The sequence below is a fragment of the Rousettus aegyptiacus genome, unplaced genomic scaffold (assembly GCF_014176215.1).
Source record: "Rousettus aegyptiacus isolate mRouAeg1 unplaced genomic scaffold, mRouAeg1.p scaffold_m13_p_14, whole genome shotgun sequence".
Classification (NCBI taxonomy): Eukaryota; Metazoa; Chordata; class Mammalia; order Chiroptera; family Pteropodidae; genus Rousettus; species Rousettus aegyptiacus.
This window is the reverse complement of record NW_023416289.1, coordinates 18,002,885-18,025,806: the sequence shown is the minus strand read 5'-3', so window position 1 is coordinate 18,025,806 and position 22,922 is coordinate 18,002,885. Positions and strand designations below refer to the sequence as shown.

At 33.8% G+C, this 22,922-nt stretch overlaps 1 protein-coding gene across 3 annotated transcripts in view; it reads right to left on the bottom strand.

The window, feature by feature from the left end:
• The window catches only part of CDH8 (cadherin 8), a 309,903-nt gene that overhangs the window by 39,474 nt on the left and 247,507 nt on the right, over positions 1 to 22,922 (bottom strand). For 2 of the 3 annotated variants that reach the window (XM_016150682.2, XM_016150693.2), the window contains exons 9-10: positions 19,695 to 19,816; positions 6,315 to 6,432 (exon numbers count right to left, since the gene is read on the bottom strand). In XM_016150682.2, the coding sequence (XP_016006168.1) occupies positions 6,315 to 6,432; positions 19,695 to 19,816 (240 nt within the window). Of the gene's footprint in view, positions 1 to 6,314; positions 6,433 to 11,784; positions 11,850 to 19,694; positions 19,817 to 22,922 lie in introns of those variants that run through there. The other variant, XM_036232112.1, reaches the window with a different exon arrangement.

Genomic DNA, 22,922 nt, shown 5'->3' with positions numbered 1-22,922 from the left:
CATTTAATACTTTTTTAGAAAAGAAGAATTTGCATAGACTGACAGTTCATTTTGTTTCCACATTCCATTTTAATATTTGCTTGTGCTTACCAAAGGACAGTCATATTTATTTGGCACCCACGGAATCCTAAGACCTATTTTTATGCTTCTAAATAGATACTAAATGAGTCAATAACATTATTTTTTAATGGCACAAGCAACCAAATGGTCCAAAAAAGATTCGTAAATAAAAAACATTTCTCTGAGTAATTCTTGATACTCCTCCTGATGTTCAATTGATCCCTCATCCCACTTTTTTTTTTTTTTTTTTCTATTTTGTTTTTGAAGCAAAAGGCTCAGAGAGCAAAATCCTCAAAGAAAATACTCTGTGCCCTCAGGTATCTTTAAGATAACTAAGCATGTGACAATTTCTTGCTTGATTTTTCTCTTCCAAAAATCTTCAGAATTAGAATGCTCTGTAAGGAAGAGAAATGATTGCCAGCCAATTGACAAAGAATCTTTCAATCAATTCATCACTTTGAATAGCATATGGACAACTACACATGTAAGTCTATGCCATGTGTCTAAATTATATCCCTGGGAGTCAGTAATCTCAGAACTAAATTGTCTCCCATAATATACACCGAAAAATACATGCTATGTCTGACCGGAGCAATGATTTTAGGATTTTCAATATTCACAAAGGAAATTCTTACTTTCTGATGGTACTCTTGTATTATGATTTTAAAAGTAAAAACAAACAAAGGTATGGAGTCTATACAAAATAATGAGAGCTTTATAAAAACGACTTAAAGTAATGAAAATCTAGTTTTCCGAATCAAACTGTACAATCATATGCGACTTGGAAAGTGGAAGTAAAGATCTGTTATCTATTTTTCTTAGCTTGCACATCGTACTTAATTACAGTTTAGGCGACAAAATGAAACATAAATGGCTTTTTATCAACGGAACGTTGCTGGAAGCATAAACAATAAATTATGAATTACTGAAGCAAAAGCCTTTTCAGATCATGTATGCATAATGCTGTTCTGCATATTCGGATTCCAGTTGGACCTCCTGATTCATGCAAATTGAGCATTACCTTGTATGATTTAACAGTGAGGAAAAGTGCCATGCTTCATATGGGTAAGAGCTGACACCTTATATGTAAAGGACCTCCGGTGAATGTTTGGTGCTGTGTGCAGGGCTTTGGGAAAGTCCATTATGTAAGCTGAGTAGGCAGGGCACCATATTGGAAACACACATATATAAGTATTCATGATTGCACTCATACAAACACACAGTTGTCATGTGTTGTTTAGGTATGGTTGCCTTGGAAACCCACTGATAATAAATTTGCTGAGCTGAGGGATGGAGGTTTTTGCAAAGGATGCTTGAGGAAAGAAATGCTATTTCAGAAACTCCTCTATCAGCTTCAAAGAAGCTTGGAATAATAGAAAAACATAAGGAGGCCCGTGGTGGCCAGAAAGACAATTGGCTTATCAAGGTGGCCCTTTTTGCTGCGCGATCATCGGGAAGGCCTTTCAGGTCCAGTTCAGCCTGGATAGGGCACAGCTGGCTGAAGGCAAGTGACAGAGGGACCCTGCCTACCTCAGCGCCTTCATCCTGAGTACAGGAGAGGCACGCATGAAGGCTCAGTCTAAGAGAAGATGGAGGAGAGAGGGTAACCTCTGACTGGCTTGGGATCAAAGAAATCCACTTCCATTTTCAGGCAGCAAATTTTAGTTTTGTGACAAGAGGAATCTGAGATAAGTTGACCTTATTCAAAAGAGCAAAGGAAGACTAATATTTCAATTTATGCAAAAATGATTCCCACAGAGTATGTGTGTTGGGCGGTTACTGGTGATTTAAAACAATCTGATATGCAAGAATAGAAAGTCATCTTAAGTTGGAGGCTGGGGTTAGCCATGGTGTGGGGAAAGCTGAGTTTCATTTTTGCAAAAGAGAGAGGGAAAAAAAAGCCTTCATATTTAAAACCAGATCCAGAAATCCTGCAGCTATGTGGCTGACAAGTATTTTCATTTTTTTCCCCACTTTCTTCTCCTCCTCTTTTATTTCCTTTTATCTTTGTATTATAAAAACCCTTTGTACTGCAACACATTGCTAAGCAGATTTCTTGCAATACAGTCTAGTGAGGATCAGGGGTTTCACAAGCACCAATGAGCCCACTTTCAGAATTAGTGTACCATAGTCAAAAATCAATGGAGTTAAAGCTGCAAAGAGACCTGATTGAGACTGATAAGCCAGAGGAGATGAAACATAACATGGGAATCTAGGAAATAATGGATTCCTAAAACAAGGATCTTGTCCCATTTGCTGGTGAGTGATTTTCTATGTTCCAGACATTGTGCCAAGAGCTCTTTTGCTCTTTTGCTAAGAGCTAAGCAACAGGTCACACATACCCAGCAGAGCATCCCTCTGGGGTGAATAGCTATTATTACCCTGCACTACAGAGGAGGAAACTGAGACTTAAAATAACCTACCTATAGTCAGTGTTCTTACAAGTAATGCTTATAGGGGATAAAAAGTTATAAAACCTATACTGCTTCCCCAATCAGTTGAAACGGAAACTCCACAGAACAAAGCATAAATTATAATCTAACAGGTAACCATGTTATGGACATTGAGATAACCCAGGACACAGATAATTCAAAAGCTCCAGTCATCATCTACATTATCCAAATCAATTACCATTATTATGCCTTCAGAGTGCGATTCTTGCCTATTGGATTTCAGTCCCAAAGGAGATAACAGGAAGGGAAAAAAATATTAGCATCATCAGGTACTCTGGTCCCCCTGCTGTCTTTTCTGAAGCCTAACCAAGTTCTCTATCTACTCTTTTCTTTCCCCACAGGCCCTCTTTAGGGAGCAGAGCTTTATGTGTTTCCACATTTCTCTATATACCTGATTCAAATACTTCAGTACAAATCATGAAGATTCTCATTTCACCAGAGTACTTTGTAGCAAATCCAGTCCCATTTTTACCTACAATATACAAGGTAGAGAATATCAGGTTTCTGTAGACCTCATATTTTCTGCAGGATATTTCTGTATCTGTAAAAGGTCCATTTATCTACTTATTGTATTTATATCTGTCTTGTTATATTTAATTGTCGGGTAACTTCCATTTTCACAATTAGAAGGGGCACCAATACTGAAATGTGATCAGCAAAACTCAAACTCCTTTTGTTTATAAATTTACCCAACTAGATGAAGAAAGCAATGTCCAGGCAATATAATTTAGAAAGTTCAAGGTGTTATGATTATTTGGTGTGCACATATGATCTAAATGACTCATCACACTTTTGGCTTTTTCTTTCACCTTTATCTATATTGAAGGTTGTCTTCCTATTCTGGCAGAAATATAATTCTCATATATTCAGAAAGAGAATTATATGTGAAATCACTCAACTGTGTAAGAGACAAGAGACAGTTAATTTCTATCTCATTTTGTCTTTGATTTTGAATTAGTTGACTGAAAATTGCGGTAGGACTGATCTACACGAGAGGAAGATCACAATAACTTTGAGTGGAAAGACACAGCTGCAAGAAAACACCAAATACTGAAACAATTTCCTTTAAAGTTCTAATTTAAAAGGGGGATCGTCCACCCATCAATTATGAATTTAAATACTTTGGCTATCTCAAAGATCTTAACCTTTATCTGGGAGAAAGGAATTTGAAAGTCATGATGCTCTCAGTGGAGAAACATCATTGACCAATTTAAAGTTCGCCAGAAGAAGAAAAAATATTCTAAATATATTATACTATTTGAGTCCATCTCAGTTTTAAGCATAAAATATACTGTAGTTTTAAAATAAGTAATGTCTATTATTTGGATTTTCTTGGTTATTTTTGTGTTCTCTAATCATTAATAATAAGGATTGGGTAACAGGCTCACAAATACCTATTTATCTACCTACATATCTATATATCTCCAACATTTTAAATCTGATAATTCTTTCCATTACTTTGTCTCTACATGTTAAAAAGAGACAAATTGCTTTTTGTATTTTCACAGAAACTATCCAGATGCCAAAAAAAAAAAAAAAAATAGTGGTCTATGAAGCAAAATTCATGAATTTCTAATACAAGAAAAAGAGAGATAGAGTATAAACTTGACATATCTATTCCAAAGACCTGTAGGTTCATGATTTATTCTATGGAGATAGTAAATAATTTGGATCCTAAATTCATAATCACAGTGAACATATGCCCTAGTTTCCACAGATAATCCTGGTTTATAGTTTTTCCAGGCATAAATATAAATATGAATAGCAACCCCTTCCACTTTAAAAAAAAATGCCCCAGTTGAAATAATAAATTATATGGTCATTCTTTGCAAAATGAATAGGTACATAATTTAAAATAAGCAATCAGAGCACAAAGAGTTCTCTTTCTATCTTGAGTAATTTTGTAATACCTGGCATTTTTTTTTTTTTTGTCTCAATTATTTCTTACACACACATACAAACCGACGAGGTAAATAGAAACTGTAACTTTCATTTTCTAGTTTCAGAATAAAACAGGTAGCCCATATTCCTTTAAATATTCTATTACAGGGTTTATTGCAAAGTGTAATGGGGCTAAAACATGCTTTCCTAAGTGTATAACCTTTTACTTTCTACTAGTTCCAAAAATTAGAGAAAATGCATGAAATTATTCACTGAAAAACTAAAATGTCCTCTTTAAAAAAATTAGGGCATAATAAACATAATAGAAAACTATTCTTACACTGGCACCCAATAACAACCTCTCATCCATTCAAACATGTTTATATATAGTGCCTTTGAAAGGCCATACCTATACCAGGCACACCTTGAAATTGCAAAACACACAGAAAATACCAAGAAGCTCAGAACTATCTGGATGGAAAAACATTTCTTCACAGAGAATTTTTAAATGTAGGACATATTATATGCAAAAATAATGACTGATACCTATTAGCACTAAGTAAGCATGGACTGCACTTATGCAGATTTTCAGCTCAGTTTGGGATTTCTGAGGGGGCTTTCATCTTAGCCACATTCATGACTTCAGTAAAAACAGAAACCTTGGCAGTGTTAACTGAAAAACAAAGACAATGCACTTGGAGTAGAGTTCCTAATTAGGTGAGGCTAACAAATGAGTAGTACTCCATTATTGAAGAGAAAGAACAGGATTTTGTCTCCTTAGTGTTTGTAACAGTGGAAGCCAGATAACTGAGTAATATCTATATAACAACTTTCTCATTTTCTTTTCTGTGATGCATCCCTAAAGAACTAAGTAGCATTATGTTAACAGGTAAGGCTATAATATATTTAACAAGAGCCATAAAATGTTATTTTATTTTATAAAGGAAGTTAGGAAGTTGTATCAAAATTCACTAACTCCTTGAAACAGAACATAGCTCATAACCCAAAAACAAACAAATAAAAAAAAACCACGAGCCAAATTTTACTCTTCTAATTGAACATAGCTTTTAAATAGACCATTCAGAAATCTCAACAAATGCCTATAGCATAGCCAGAATGCAGCCTTTGACAATACATTTATTTTGCTAATCATTCTAAAATAGCTAGAGACTTTAATAGATCTGTGCTAAAATAAACAGTTAAAAATCCTTGTTAAATAGACAGCAGCGTAGAAAACAAAAATGTACAGATGGGATAAACTTTTTAAATAATGATCTATGACCTACATATGTAAGAGATGATAGTTAAGAGAAATGGTTAATTCAAGCTTGGTTCTCGAGAAGTAATGAAACGCATTAAATGTTCTCCATGAGTGAAAGGCTTAATGAAATCACTTTGTATTAACTCCAAAATAATACTGATAAGGAGTGTCCTTCAAGAAGAATTTTCTGATCTAATTGCTATTGTCAATGTTGGTTCAGGTTTACAACAAATACCTTGAATATGTACCCACAAACCAAGTAAAATTAAAATAGGCTTTCCCTAAAGACTTGGTAAACATTCAATTAAAATTTAACAACTGCAAAGTATAAGCCAGTTCCTCCTCTAATAGACACCTCAGTATCTCAGAATTCCTGAAACTTTCACAAGTGTTAAATCTTCTGTTCATCATTTAAAGTCAGGTGAATGAGGTATGCCCTGGGATAAAATTAACTTTGTCATTAACAATTTTCTTATCTATTGTTTCAATGTTAAAAAGAGGAAATGATGTAATTATCACGTCATTAAGCTGAATAGCTGGTTTTCAACTGCTTGTGGGTGAAAAAAACTTATTTTATTGACATTTTCAGTCATATTATGAACTCACATCCTACCTTCCAATTTACATTTTACCCTGTTTCACAATGCTAATATATTTACCTTCATTTTTCTTGATGGTAAAATTCGGATTGTTGACCATTTCTGGAAGAAGACTGTATAAGAAATAATGTCCATTTTTGGGATCATCTTTGTCCATGGCACTCACTGTCTGAATGACCTGTAATATAAAACTTGACATCAGCATTTCTGATGGCATCAAAAGATTTGAAATGCCCTTTAAAGCTGAGTGACATCCCTTTTGGTCAAAGGAATTTTTTTTTTTTTCAGTTTTCTAAATTGTCATGATAGTTTGTGCCAATAAGGGGAAACATTAATCCCTTTAAAACCTCAGCTTTGATGAGCTGATGAAAATAAAGGTCATTACTTTTCCGTCTATTTGGTGTCTGGGGCTTGAAATAGCATATTTCAGGGTATTGGAGAATTCCACTGGGCAATTGTGGTTTTCTTTTCAGTTTGAGAGTATACGCGCATGTAGAATAAGGTTTGGGGTTGTTACGGTGATTGAAGTGTGGCTTTTGAGAAGATCTGGGAGGTAGGGACTTAAATGTTGAATCCTCACGATTCCTCTTTAACTTTACTCATACGGTTGCACGTGTTTGCCAAATGGAATGTTCCTCAGCACAAACACCATTGCAACAAGCCTTTCCGAGGAGTTACATCTGTTCCCACCCAATAATGAATACTGTTTTTAAAACTAGGGGATAACACATGCAAACAATGCTTTGGAGTGTATCCTGAGATGAATAAATTATAGAGATTAGGAGAATTACCACTGTGCAGAGAGCTGTTTGGATAGATACACATAGTTGGAATCGGTGCCGGTTGAATGTGCTTATTTCATTTGCAAAGCTGCATTAACTTGGTGCTAAGTTATTTCTTTGGATGTCAGAGAATTAGTCTAATAATTCATATTTATAATTCTGTGATATTAATCACTTCAATATGAAACACTGGGCAACAGCTAATGTAGCTTATACTTCTATTATAAATAACTACAACGTAATTTCTACAACAATTTCCTATCAAGCATGACAGTCAAGGTGATATCAAATTTACCATAAAAAATTACCAGGGAAATGCTCTCATGTTTATGAAATTTAGAGAATTTAATGATGATGCCTAATATCTCATGTCTATTTGAACAAGTATGTCTCATTCAACTTTGGCGATTTAATTAAATGGAAAAAAAAAGGATCACTTCTTTGTAAGAAAGCAGCATCATTGCTTTCTAACTTAGCACCTAAACAAGCATGAGAACTATAATTTCAGAATACTTTAACACCTGTGGAGAGTTGCATTGTGTCACCCACATGCTATATGACAAGTAGTATATTAAGGTTATTTGAGACATAAATGAAGTAATTGCTCTGTTCTATTCCTCTATTTTAAAAATTGAACATATCTTTCTCTGTAGGTGTTTTACTTTTGTGAAGGACCTTAAGAAATGTCTTAAAATTGTACTTAGCTCGAGTAACAGTATAACAAAAAATAGCACAAAATTTAACTCATGGTAAAGAGAGAGGTAGTCATTAAGGTGATGGACTCTGAAATAAAGCTGCCTCGATAGAAGTCAGAATTTCATCCTTTACTCATTGAGTGACATTGAGGGAGTCACTGAACTAACGTTCAGTTTCCTTTCATTCCTAAATTGCAAGTAAAAAGAGTATTTTTCTCATGCCTTGATTATTGATGTAAGTTCACGTCTGTGTCAATATAGTGTTCAGTTTGGAGTAAATGCTCAATGGAATGTTAGTCGTCATCATTAGTATTTTTTTTATTAGGATGGCTCTCATTTATTTACGACCTAGCACAATAAATACAATGACTTCGATGTTACCGAAACAGGGACCTTACCTCAGCAGATTAGATGAAGATATTATTATATTTACTATATCTAAACACCTAGTAGATTTACCTTGACATTAAGTGCAGAGAAATGCTCTGAAGTTCCAGTTTTATAAAAATGAAAGAATAAAAGGACTAGATATTGCTGTGAAAAACACATAACACTTTTGTGGACAGCCTACGTGTACACGTATTTAACAGGAGTATTTGATAAAATCCTTTTTAAAGAAAATATTAAAGAATAGAAGTGGAATAAGTTCCTTGTGAGCAGGTGTAGCATATCCTTCTTTCTCTACCAAATTTTGCTTCAATAGGACTTCACTTCCCAGGTGCACCTGTTGAAGAAGTAATTCCTGAAGTGTGTGAGCATAAGTGAAGAATAAGGGCAAATGAAGAGGATTTCTTGGTATTTTGTGATGAAAATCATTCAATTCATAACCAAACACGTTCTTACAGTATATTTAGTGGAGAGAGCTCCTATAAGTAATAGCACTCCTAATATTTCTAAATAATCTGTGTGAAAAAGGCTCATACATCCTGGTGAGTGCTTTTCCATGAGCCATTTGATTAGTTAAGACACAACGACCAAAACAAAAGATGTAATAATTTAGCTTACGTGAAGTAAGGGAGTATAGTTACCTGTCATACCACATTTAAGAAGTTTGGTTTAAACATTACACCTGCAATGGACATTTTTTTTTCTTTCCATCATTTATTTAAGCCAGTAGTAATTCTGTTAGACATTTAACTTTTTAAGCCTACTCAACCAGGAAGTCTCAGGATAGGGCCTAGAAATCTGTATTTTAAATAGTCTCCTAGGTGAGTTTGATGTATGCTTAAGTTTGAGAACAGCTGTTTTGAGCCAAGGGAGAAGATTGGTGTTCACAGCTTCCTCGTGATTATTTGTTAGGAAAATTTGTACTGTCAACCTCATATCATGCTCAAAGTGTGATGACGTGTTGAGGAAAAAGTAATGAAATGATAAATCTTTAAATCAACTTCTAAAAATCCCATGAACTGGTTATGGTTAAGGCTTTGATTTAAACCATTTTTGACACTTCATTTCATTTTAATGCAGATGGCCACTGCCTGGTCATTCTATCTAAAAGTAGATGCCCAATAGATCATTTGAAGGACTTTATGCTATTAAAATGCATTAAGATACCCATATTAAAAAGGCTGAAGCTTTCATTGATGCAATAACATCTGAACACACTTAGCTTTAATCAATAGAAGAAAAAGAACAGATTTATTCGAGGAAGTGCTCCTCCACGCAAGCAGATTTTAGAGGCGCACTGAGTAGATGGCAAATGAAAACCACAAATATTTCCCACTGTGAGCTACTATGGCAGCAATTAATTTTTAAGTAATTGGACAACTATTTTATGGAGATTATATAAAAATTTCTGGAGAGTTCACTTAGGAGATATATAGGAGATAAATATATATATATATAAATATATATATATATATTTATGCAAATAAAGTTAGGATACAATTGAAAAATCTAATCTTTAACAATTTATTGTGGATTAATTTAAAGGGAGGCTGAAAGCTGATAGACATCACTATCAGAAAAAAAGCATATCTGGATTTTGGAATAAGGAAATGAATTTCAGTGCCATGCTTGGATTTCTATGGGAGCAGACTGTTTTATTTATTGAGACTGCTGATTTGAAATAACCTTTCGAAGGCATCAAACTAAAAAAAAAATTAAAAATTGTGGGGCCATATCATAAATTCTTACTGCTTTAAAAAAATGTTCATTGTTTACAATAACACTAAACCTAAGGTAGATCATTTTATTAGAATTAAACTTTATTTTAAACTATTTTATTTTAACTCAAAAATATTTAATAGAAGTAGACTATCACTATCTTTAGTAAATATTTAAAATATAAGCAGAAAAAAAATCAAACAAATAAAAAAATGCAAGCAGCCAGCAAACAAATGCATTTCTGATGATCTGATCTGTTAACAACCATAAAACTATCATGGAATCTATTAGAATATCTCCTATGAGTTCCTGTCTGTTATTCATCGATTTGCTTTTAGGTGATGAGTTGGTGTTTTGTTTTTTGTGTTCTCTCTCTCTCTCTCTCTCTCTCTCTCTCTCTCTCTCTCTCTCTCTCTCTCTCTCACTGCTATTAGAACAATATCTGGCACATGGTGGTTATTTAATAAGTATTGTCTAAATGAAAAAAAAACTAATGGATTAATAAATAAATTGTTAGGCATGTTTTAACATTATCACTAATTCTTATATAACCTTGGAAGGTAGGTATGAAGAGACTTATCAGAACCCTAGGACATCAAAGGCATTATACATCACATCTACTGCTAAATATATTTGATAACAAACTTCTAGCATCCTCCTTCCCCAATGTCAGGATGCCTCCAAATCTTGTTCACAGCTGTACCTTCTGTACATGTATTTTAGTTAAACTGGGTCTTAGACCTTCAATATTTTAGAGAGTGCATAAAAATGAACTCAGTCATTTTTGCTGCTCATGTACTTTGCTTTATGAATATAAAGGTTTCCTCCTGATTCTGACTGTTGGCACAGCCAACGGAGGTTTAGAAATCATAGTTCTTTCTGCGTGTGGGTAAGATGAGAGAGGACTAATTGGTTCTAACTTTCAGAATGTTTTCCAAGGCTTCTGCAATATACATCCATTCCCCGGAAACACTCAGCAATGATAGCCAAGATATCTGCAATCACAGTACACCGTTACTTTCTCAGGCAAAAGTTACTTTTCTCTTTCTTGGCAAATCTTTCCGTAGTGAAGTGAAATGGCAGGTGTGGGAAAGGGAGTGAATGAGAGAAGAGGAAGTCGAAGGCGGTGCAGAAGGGACAGCGATGGTTTTTGGTTTTCTATTCATTCTTCTGCCATTATTTCCAGTTTATTTTTGATTTCCAGTGTTAGCTTTCCTGAAATACTAACTTCTGTTTCTTAGAGTAGTAGTTTTAAACTTGGGAAAGGAAATAAATGATCCATGAATAAGCATCAGGATGTTCCAATCTCTCAACTTGAAAGTAAACTTGAAACAGAGACTAAAGGGACATTTACCAGAAGGGAGGGGTTTGAAAGATGGGTGATAAGTTTACATGGTGACAGAGAATTACTGGAATTAATGGTGTTATCACACTATAAGGTATAAACACATCAAATCACTATATAATCAGTATAAGATTGCATACCAATTATACTTAAATTAAAAAATAATAATAAAAAAGAAAGTAATATTGTATAAATTATTTATCTTTAAACATATATGATGGGAAAACCCATAGTTTTCATCAGATTATCAAGGGTGTCCATAACTGAAGGAAGCAAAATAAAATTGGTTAAGAATGATTCTTTAAAAAAAGGGGTTTTGGAAAATAAAAATTTTGCATATAAGAGAAACCGAGTTATAGCAATGATGACAAATTGAAAAAAGACAAAATATCATGATTTAAGAAATTATATTAGAATCCATACAATAACCTAATTACCCTCAATTATTTAAAAACTGTATCATATAGTTCAAATATAAACACCATTTATATCCATTTAATGAGTAGTTCTTGGATATTTTTAATAATTTGCATGGCAATCCACTCTCTACCAAGACTTCTTTTCTTACCCAGAGTGTTTTCCCATGTCACATATTTTTGCATGAATACATCCTTGTCTTTAAAAAGTATTAGGTGGCTATTCAGAGCATATACCTTAGGAGTCTGACCTATAGAAAATACAACAAGAAATTGTAGATTAGATTTTATTTGTCCGTTTTAAACACTTATTGAAGTCCTCAGACCTCTGGATAGATATTTGGGACCTATACTTCATAAACTCACTGTAGCACTTCCAACATTTTCTAAGGTTTCAGTCTTTCTCACTCCCCTTTCCACGACTGAAACTAAGTTGAGGTAAAATGATACATAGAAAGGACTACTGAAGAGTATGTTTACACAAAGTTTAGACTTTTAGTTCCTCCTGACACTTTTTTTTTTTGCTGGACTCTGCATATCTTATGTGTATTTTGTACACCTTTGAAGTGATCAATATTTTTAAAAAATCACTCCATTACTTGCTTTGCTTTGAAAATCTCAAAATCAAATGTTTTTAACATAGTTCGAAAGTCTCAACTCTCTTTTTACTGTTCTCTCCATCTTCCACCATATTATTTCAGAGGAATATTTCCTAATGTCTCTTTAACATTATACACATTACTACCTAGGTTGGAAATGTCTCCTATTGTTTATCCTCCTGAAACAAAATTTTCCCAGTGGGGTTCCACTAGTTCTATAGTTTTCTCTGAAGGAAATCTGCAACATTTTATAATCAACTATGTTGGGTAAATGCCAAACACCATATAGCCCTTTGGTGATTCATATGTATTTATAAATGCAAGGGAGTCTCTAACAGTTACACAAAACCAACAGAAGATGATATTATTTAACTTTGTTTAAGTCAGTGGTTCCCATCATCATATAGGTCACACACACACACACACACACACACACACACACCCCACTATATATATATATATATATATATATATATATATATATATATATATATATATATATATTGGTATGCTATACCCAACACGTGTTTATCAGGCACTCAATTTAAGAAATGTTATCCTCCAAAATTCCATATAAGTTGTAAAGATCTGGAAGTCTTCTTCAATCTCAACCTCTTTGGGAAGGTGTTGTGTCTATTCAGCTTGCCGGTTATAGCACTGTTTCCATTTGGTTCTCTGTCCTTCCATTAATACGTCATCTCCTCTTTGTAACAGGTCTTACTCAATTTATGTCACTAGCCCAGCCCAAAGCCTAATTCCTTTTGCTACCTAGTGTCAATTTTACTTTCTTCAAAAAGGCATGTTCATCAACATGGTTTCCATGAACAACTAGAAACACACATACATGTGTGCTCAACTCGCTTCCATCCTAAATTCTTACTCAGTAACTTACAGGTTGAAAATAAAACAAAGAGAAGACATTGGTCTGTAACAGCCTAAGATTTTTAAATAATCCTTTGCACCATTTTCTCTGTAGATCATCAATCTCACTCACATTAGGGGCCAGAATAAACCACGTGGAATTTAGAATCACACGAGAGGTTCAGCCACTGCATACAGAGGCTGCAAGCATGACTTTAGAAAACGATTTAAACAGTATGCATTCCTGAAAGCTGATTCCAGTGTATTTAAAAAAAGTAATTATATTAACCCACCAATTCATGTGGGAGGAATGAAGTAGAAACCCTTACTTCATCCTTAACAAATAAAACACTTGTAAATATTTTACAAAAAAAAAATTTTGTGAGAAAATGTTTTACAGGAAAAGATTTATTCCAATACAGGAAAATAGATTGTCCTGTTTTAGTAACTCATTTAGGGATTATTTATAGTATTTTGTGCCAAATCAAACCTCATAAATATATAACAATAACAACAGCAGTAAACACAACAAAAACATACTAATAAAATATATTTTGCTTAGACTATGAAACTAGTTAAAATAGATAACTATAATTAATTACAATTATTTATGAGCAACTGATATTGAGGTAGATATCCCTAAATTATGAGTGAAGCCCAAAGTCAGGAAACTAGTAAATTATAGAGCTATGACTCACATTTTAATGGTTCCAGTTTCAAACTCTTCCACGATATTTGTTCACTTACACTTTTCCTTCTGTCAAAATTGTCCTCTAATAGTCATACCACTCCTAATGACTCTTGAATTATGTTTTGTTACAAATGATTTTCTCAAATATTGTTTTACGCATTTCACTAATTTACTATCTCCTTAATCCATCCAAAATAAAATGAAAATAGTCCTTTATGCATTTTGTTGAGGCCCTCAATTTCATGCATTTTAAAATCAATCCTGTCTCCCTCGTGTGTATACAGATAGATATCTTGGAAGATGCCTGTCAGCATGAAAGTTAAAATTAAATCTATCTCCTGTATTTATTGTTTCATAAGTGCTATAAAATGTCACAATTGCATTTCATTGTTTCACATTTATTAGAAAAAGACTAACAGAAACTAAAAAAGTAAATAAAATGAAGTAGCAAACTCATTCATTGCTGGTGTTTGTCAAGAGATTATTATTTTACTTTTCTTATTAAGCTTTATTTCTTTTCACTTAAAGTTTCACGAAATGCTTTTGAATAAAGTGTGTTATTGGTCACAGGAGTTATTTTGTTCTTTTGAAAAATGCTCACTCTTGATCGAATCTTTTTCTCATTACTATTTTTCTATGAAGTGTGTTGGAATTTCAAAGTCTGCTTCCTTAGGAAGCACTGTGAGATTCTAGAAAGTGCAGAGACTTGGGCACTTGCAAGAACAGACTTCAAAACCTGTCTTTGCCACTCTTCATGGCCTCAGGTAAACCCTTCCTTACTCCTTTTCAGCCTCAGCTCCACTTCTGCAAAATGTGGTTGTAACACCAAACTCTCAGATCAGTGATGATTGATTACATGTTAGATATCTGTATGTATTATTTCTTTCATGTGAGCATGCAGCTTTTGCAATCACTTCCCTCCAACTCCACTGCCACCAACTTAGACCAGGCTATTGTTACTTTTAAACTTACAGTCTTCTTAATGCTCTTTCTGCTTAATCGTGTGTACATGTGCCCATGTAGATTGTCTTCAAACATAGAACTTTTTTTTTGTCAAATCTCATTCTTGCTTATTACATTTTTATTATTATACTTATTATGCTTAGCCACAGATGTCCTCAATTCTTCAAAGAAACCAAGATCTTTCTCCCTTCAGGTTTTTTGCACAAGCTTATCCTGCTGGCTAGAAGGTCCTGGCTTCCACTTCTCATTTTTTTTTCCAGTTTCAGACTAAATTATACCCATTTAAAAAGTAACTTTATCTGATAACAGTATATAAAATAGATCTTTGCTTTGTTTTCCCCTGACTAGCTGCATTTATGTTTTCTTTAACCCAGTTTTCAAAATTTAAATATTTATTCATTTAATTTTTTTTTAATTCCTCTTTCTCATTAAGTTCTATTAGGGAGAACACTTTCTTGTCCTTTTCATACTGCTTCTGCAGGTCATATTACAATATTTATTATCTTGTAGATGTGCAATAAATATTGTTCAATATATAAATGAATGATTTTTCATTTAAAGAGGTTAGCTTGTGCACTGTATGTCTGTGAGTAGAACAAGTTGTTTCCATGGTAATATCTGAGAAACTAATTATTGAAATATTTGTCACTGCTGAATGAAATGAATTACAACCTTGATTTAAATTTTTTTGTGAATATCCATTATATATCAAGCATCAGCTAGATACGCACCTAGAAATATAGGCTATTAACTTTTTTTTTTTTTTTTTTTTTTTGACCTATGATATAGCAAACTTTATATGCTGTAGTATTGGTTAGGGAAAGAAGGGATTAAAAGAGGCAAACCAAAGTATTTTTTAAATTCAGAAACAATTAACTTGATGTCCAGTAGTATATCTCAACTTCTATAGATGGTGACGAAGCTTAAATTATCCTCTACTAAATTGATTTATAGTAACAGGGGAAGCTCCTTCCTGAAGGAAGAAGAGCTGAAGCAGTCTGTCGCCTAACTCAATCTCAAACAATAAATATTCTGAGACTAAACAAGAACCTTGACTCAGCATCTAGAAATACAACATTTAGTCCTTGAGTCTATGAACCATCTGGAGCAAATTACTTTAAGTCTGTATGTATGGTGAACAAGAGGCCAGCATCTGAAATAAAATTCTAGAAGTCCTCTATTTCTTTTTCACATTTGATTCTGAGTGTGGCAGTATCAGGCACACTGAAGGAGATACTGGTTTCTCCACATCTGTTCCTCCACCCCTCCAGCCAGATTACCATTCTCGTCAGACAGAATTTGGGTTATCTCCAGCTGACTCCTTTTCAGCACTTGATAGATGTTTCCTGTCTCTGGTGGAATGTGCCCTATATTAAGAGGTCTCTTCATTAAGATAGCTCCATTTCCCTTGTCTCCTTGGCCTCCTTTCTGCCTACAGAATTTGAGGAATTTCCTTGTAATTTTATCATTTATCATTATTATGATGATGATGATGATGATGTTTTGTTTTCAGAAAGAAAACTCTCTGAAGAAAAAAAGATTGATGTTTAGGACGTTGTTTGCCACTAAATCCCTAGGACCAAGCCAAGCACTGGAACAGTTTGCATTCAATAAATATTTACTAACTAACCCAAACCAACCATCCTATTAGACACACGAACTGTCAGTCATAGGTTTTGCATTCTAATTTTGAACTCTTCAGTCCACACTCTCATTTCTGCCTTGGCCATTAGAGAGGCATAAGTGGAGAGCATCTTTTTCTTTTTCTTGTTAGACTGAGGACCAAGTAATCTGCAGTTGACTCTATCATGCCATCATTGAGTTAGGGACTAAAAATATACATCATCTTCTATCTTTTGACTTAAAATAAATTACCTATATCTACCGGAAATAAAAAAGTAACTAGTAATCAGAAAATATCATATTAACATTTAGTTATGTGATGGAAGGATTATTTAAAAGGATTCTAATCAAAAGGGATTCACATTGATTTTATATAAGAAACTGTGAACTATTTCTGTGTGTCATGGGTGGCTGTTATTCTCTTAAGGAAACAAATCTGAGAAAATGTCATCTTTCACTTCAGAATCATGAGAAGGTAGTAGGAACAATTATGATTTGCAATTCTACTTTCAAAGTGAACATGTGCCAGTTTTAACACAGACGTATCATAAACTGGGGAGATCTGTATTAGAGAAAAGTGGCCTCTTCCTCTTTCTCTTCCTCTCTCTCTCTCTCTCTCTCTCTCTCTCTCTGATTTTTTTTTTTTTTTATTTAAATGAGTTTAATACAGTGGAAAAGAGTCAAGCACAATAGAATTACCTGCCACTGACACTGGTTTTCATTTTGTGAGATGTTTTATAAACCACTTTACAAAGAAAGGCTCTCTCAGTCCGGAAGTTTTCAGACTAGGTTTTCTTAATGGCTTGCTCTTGATCACAGCTAATAATCACCAGCTGCACCACCTCCTAAGACATTGACCCCCTTAAGTCCATACCTTCCAGGCAAACCAGACAATTCCAAGTCACCTGCATTTCTTTCTCTGAAGCTGTTGTAGAGCAGATATTAACTGTTGAAAAATGTTGAGTGACTATGACTTTAGTGCTAATTCAGTTTTTGACATTTGTCTCTCATGAGTGTGTGATCATCTGATAATGAATATTCTAATTTCAAAGGGAGTCGATGGTTTGTGTGGTATTAGGAAAGACAATTAAAAGTGTATCTCTGCTGAACTTATATGAGTGAACACTAGTGTAGGTAGCAAAGATGAATTTTGGAAAACATTAAATATAAAAATGAGATACCGAAGCCATTAAAAGTGACCTAGGAATGATGTAATGAATCAAACATGAGTTCTGACTAGCACAAAGGAATCAGGGAATTCAAGAGTTGTTTGAATGACTACATGTGTATAAACCAGTCAGCCATATGTCCAAAAATTATGCTGAACAGCCAAAGACCTGATCTCTACATGTAAAAATGAACTCTAAGAAATGTGCCTAAACAGATTCATTTGAGGATAATCTAGTGCATTGGACACACACACAACATACACATTTCTTCACAGGAGTCATTAATTTTGATTTGCAAAAATCATAAAACAAAGGATCAACTTTTCTTTTTTATTTTGATCTTCCATAGGAAAGATGATGAAACAATGCATTTTTTTTTTTTTTTTCCTGAGGATAAGAACTGCTGAGGAATCATTAAAACCTTGCAAACAGTCAAAATCCACCTGGTAGAACTCCAAATTTTGGGAGTTTCAAAGGCATGCATGTCAATATCATGAGTGAAGCCACTGTTGAATTTTTGAAATATCAGTGCCATTGACTCTCTAAACTTCCGTGATGAGTTTTGCATGAACAATGAAGTTTTATTTAAATTATAATGCATTTGACAGATTCTGTATGATTGAAAGCAGCTGGCTTACAAGTCTGTGATTGGCTACATTACCCCAGCAATGATCTGGCTCACACAATCATATCCTTAAAACTGACCTGCATATATGTTATATGTTTTGATTGAACTCTCTCTGCCAACTCGATCCACCAACTTAGCTAAATGATATTTACTGCCATATATATAGCATATACATATGGCATATATACATATAGATATACACACACTCCACCCTTAAAGGACCACAAATGAAAATGGTCTAAACATGATTGTTAGAGGGCATTTCCACATGATAAAAATTAAGAAACATTTGAACTAATGTTAGAATGTTAAAAAAAAAAAAGAGCATATCACTGAAAGGCTAATGCTTTGATTATAACAATATTTATGATGTTTAGATTTTTAAAATTAATCAGTTTTATTATTACAATTTTAGTTTTTCTCTGTGCATGTGTGTGCCTTACTTTGGTACATGGAAACAATGCTAATCTTTCAGATAAATGAGAGTAGTCTAGGGGAAAATGTCCACTGTTTTATAGGATGATAACACATGGACATTTTTGTAATAATTAAAAGTATAAAGCTACAGTGCTATTTCTTTTTTTAGGTGGAAAAAAATCTGACTCTTGTCAGGTAAACTGCTCAGCAAATAGTAAGTTTAATTCCTAACACCCACATGAGGCACAAGAATAGTTGGATTAACAACTCCAGTGTCATGCTGTCAGCTGCTGTTTATTTAAATTAAAATGTCACCATCCAGAAATAAATTAGGAAGTCGAAAAACGATAAATTTCTTAAACATACAGTACTTTGGCACCTTGTTAAAATAAATCTATTACATTTGTGGTTTTTAGAATTTTACAGACTATTTCCATTTTGACATTCAGAGTATAGCAGGTTTTGTTTTTGTTTTTATACTTTTTGCTTATAACTCTCTTCCTCTTCCCTCCCGCACAACTTCCTTCCTCTGTCTCTTCCTTCTTTCTTCTTTTTTTTCCCTCCATCCCTCCCCACCTCCCCCCGCCCCCATCTTCATTGCCCCTATTTATGCTATATGAGACAGGTAGAAAATATGCCATCAATACACAATTATCAGATGCTACACTTGCATGTGTAAAACATGCTGTTTACCTTATATCTACCTAAATTAACTACATTTTTACAGATTTCAAAATTCACTTCCTACAACTGGTCATTCTGGATTCCACTATTATGTTTTATTCCTGTTTGTTGTGAAAGAAGCATGCCCTCCCCATAAGCTTTTCCCTTGCTCCCTGTCATTTGAAGGTTAAATTTTTGTCCCCATCATTCTAATACCTCCCCGAGATATTTTAAGATAGTTATTTGGCTCTGGGCTCACAGCACAGCAGGCTATTCTACTTCAGGAGCCAATTTGGTCACAAGTAGGAAGAAAATTAACATCTCAGAAAGAAAAAATACTCCTTCTCTGTTCCCATTTGAATGTTTCTTGCCTGTGACTTTGCAGATCATAAATGATGCAAATGCACACTATAAGGCAGGTTAATCAAATATGAGACAGTTGTATACAAACATATCAGCATTAACAACATGGAGATATTTACTTGGCCGGGTTTTCCATTTTCACATAAAAATGCCTCATATTCGGATGCGAATTCAGGGGCGTTGTCATTGACATCCAGCACTTTTATAGCAACAGGTACTCGTGATATCTGACTGTGGTTCCCTATGGGAAGGAAAAAATAACATCAGCATAGAGGGTATTTCATTTTTAACGTGCAACTCAACTTTCTTCTTGAAAGCATGTGTCTGTTTCAACTTCCCTTAATTGGGGTGTTTTCAATGTGGTGATTATAAAATCTGACCACTCGATGAAGAAAAATATCAAGTGCTTAACTGCTTAGCTTGATGAAGACCACCTCTGAATAATTAAAAGAAGTTTCCTTGATGAAGAAAGCTTCGTTTGATTGATAAAGTCCATTATACAAAAGAAAAAAAATGCTGTATGCAACAAAGATTTATCACTTTGTTTATCTTGGGTTCCCTACAACCCACTTTTGTACTTTTGCTTTTTTGGCTGGCTGTATATTAAAGATAAACATCAAAACCCAGCAAAAGGCCCAAACCAAACAATTATTGAGAGGGTGTCCTTAACAATGATAAAAGGAATCATCTTAAAGAAGGGGAATCATATCATTTATGAATTTTATTTTTTATTAAAAATTGACCTTGGAATCTTTTTGGATAAGTTAAGCCCAAGTCATTTTAATATTGTTTTCATAAAGATTTTCATCAGTGTAAACAGATAATAATCTTCTAATCTTTCCAGGTTAATTCCGATAGTAGAGAATTTAGTACTTAATCTTTAATCCTTAGGTCCTTAAATTTAAAAAGTTATACACACACACACACACACACGCACAGAAATCTGGCCCATTAATACATTGCTGACTTGAGCCATGTGATGATTTTTCATTTGTAATAAATACAATACAGTTTGACCCCAATTGTACAATTTTTTGATCTCATAAATTATACAGAACGGATTGGAAAGAGCCAATTATTTATTTGTGTTTCTGTGGTACCGAATATTTATAAGCAAGCCAAGAGGGGGGAAAGTGTTTGATTTTTGAATATGAAAAAATAGACTTACATTTGATCTATCAAATTTTCTTTCTGATAATTGATTAAATTCAGATCTCTAAAACCTTCAAAAATCTTTTTTTTTTTGTTAAATACAAAAGTATTTCTAAGGCACACACTAAATGACCATAGCCATGTTATACATTTAGAATTGGTTAACACCACTGACGATGCTACAAGATTTAAATTGAGTTAACTGTCATGGCTACTCACCAATATTCTAATTTGATTAACCATGGATGGATGAATATTATCCTGTGGAATTCCAACCACCCCAATAATGAAATAACCTCACTTCCCAAAAATCAAGCCAATGACTTTAAATGTGTCAGTTGATATTTCCTTTTTCTTTTATTCTTATGTCTAATGAATTATTTTTTTCTAATTTTTATTTTTCGATTAGAGTTGATACTTATTATTATTTTATATTAGTTTCTGGTGTACAGCATAGTAGTTAGATATTTACAGAATTTATGAAATGATCCCCCCTATCAGCGTAGTACCTCCCCCACCTGGCACTACACATAGTTATTACGATATTGTTGACAATATTCCCTATGCTATACTTCATACCCCTGTGACTATTTTGTAACTTCCAACTTGTACTTCGTAATCCCTTTGCCTTTTTCTCCCTGCCCTCCAACCCCCCTCCCATCTGGCAACCATCAGTTTGTTCTCTGTATCTGTGATATGCCTCCCAAGTTTCCATTGCAGGGGCAGTTTAAAAGTATAACACAGGACCTTAAGACAAGGAACTTATACTTTATGCTTTATCTACATGAATGAGGTGGATAAATAAAGTATAAGGTATAATTATAGCCTTAAAGATTTAGATCTCTTTTCTAGCCTGACAACAAACTGAAGAGCAGCTGCTGGAGAGTAAAAGGGAGTATAGTGTTTGCAGTAGATGAACAATGTTTGGGGCTCCATCTTTGCCTCTGAGTATCTACATGATCCTCAAAAAGTTATTTGGCCTCATTTTATTTCTGAGGAAACAAAACTCAAGAACTTAACATGTTATTTACAGAATTGTGATAAATATTACATGAGAAAAAATTAAAAGTGCTCAGATCGTATTGGGCACATAGTCAAGGGCATTTCAGCCTTTGCCTTTTGTAATTATCAGCATCATCAGCATCGTGCATAATGAGTGTTTACTACATACAGGGTAAGATATTTCACATAATCATATCTAATTTAGTTCTCACTAAAGAGCTTTAAAGTAGATAATGCTATTCCCATATTTTAGATGGAGACTAACACTCAAAAGATTATGTTGCTTTACCAAGATTATTCAGTTAAAAATTAATTCCAAGATGTAGTTTTGGCCTCCCAACATAACCATTTCACAGTACAGTATCAATGAAGTCCAAAACAAAATATATTTGGTTTGTTTGGGTAATTAATCACTGACATTTCCTCATAAATGCTTATAGGCTTGTTATAGGTATTTATCTCAAGTTTGACTGCTATTTGAAATTTGAATACAAATATCAAATGCTGAACTGGATATATCTACTGGGTTGTACCACCAACATTCTCTAATTTGCACTAATCATCTGCAAGGCTCCCAGATTGACCACACAATGTAACTTATACATTGTTGCTTGTAGTACTTTTAATTTCACCAAGGCAGAGTCCCTTTGATTGATTAATTTTATTGTGTAATCCTATATTTCAACTCTAAAAATTACTGATTCATTCATTCATTCATTCATTCATTTGTTTGTTTGTTTATTTAATAGTCATTCTTTCCATTCCATATCCTAGACTGACTCGTGTGTGTGTGTGTGTGTGTGTGTGTGTGTGTGTATACCTATATATGTGATTACAGAAGCCTTCTATTACAGTATTTTTTCAATCTCTCTAATCATTTAATAAATAGCCAATGATCACCATGGATTTAATGAACTGTGTATACATAATAGTGAATAATAGATGCATAGTGTGAGATAACTGTAAATATAAAGAAAAGCTATCATATTTCTTAAACATGATATCGCTTCTTGGGAAGTGAAGAAAATGTTAACCTTACTGAATCAGATTCACTGACAATGATTGATTAGGCCAAAACTAATAAATATAATATTCTTTGTCTTCCCTCTTTCTCATACTACATGTGCATGTGCACATGCATGTGCACATACGTGCGGATGCACATACACACACACACACCCCCCACAGGCAAA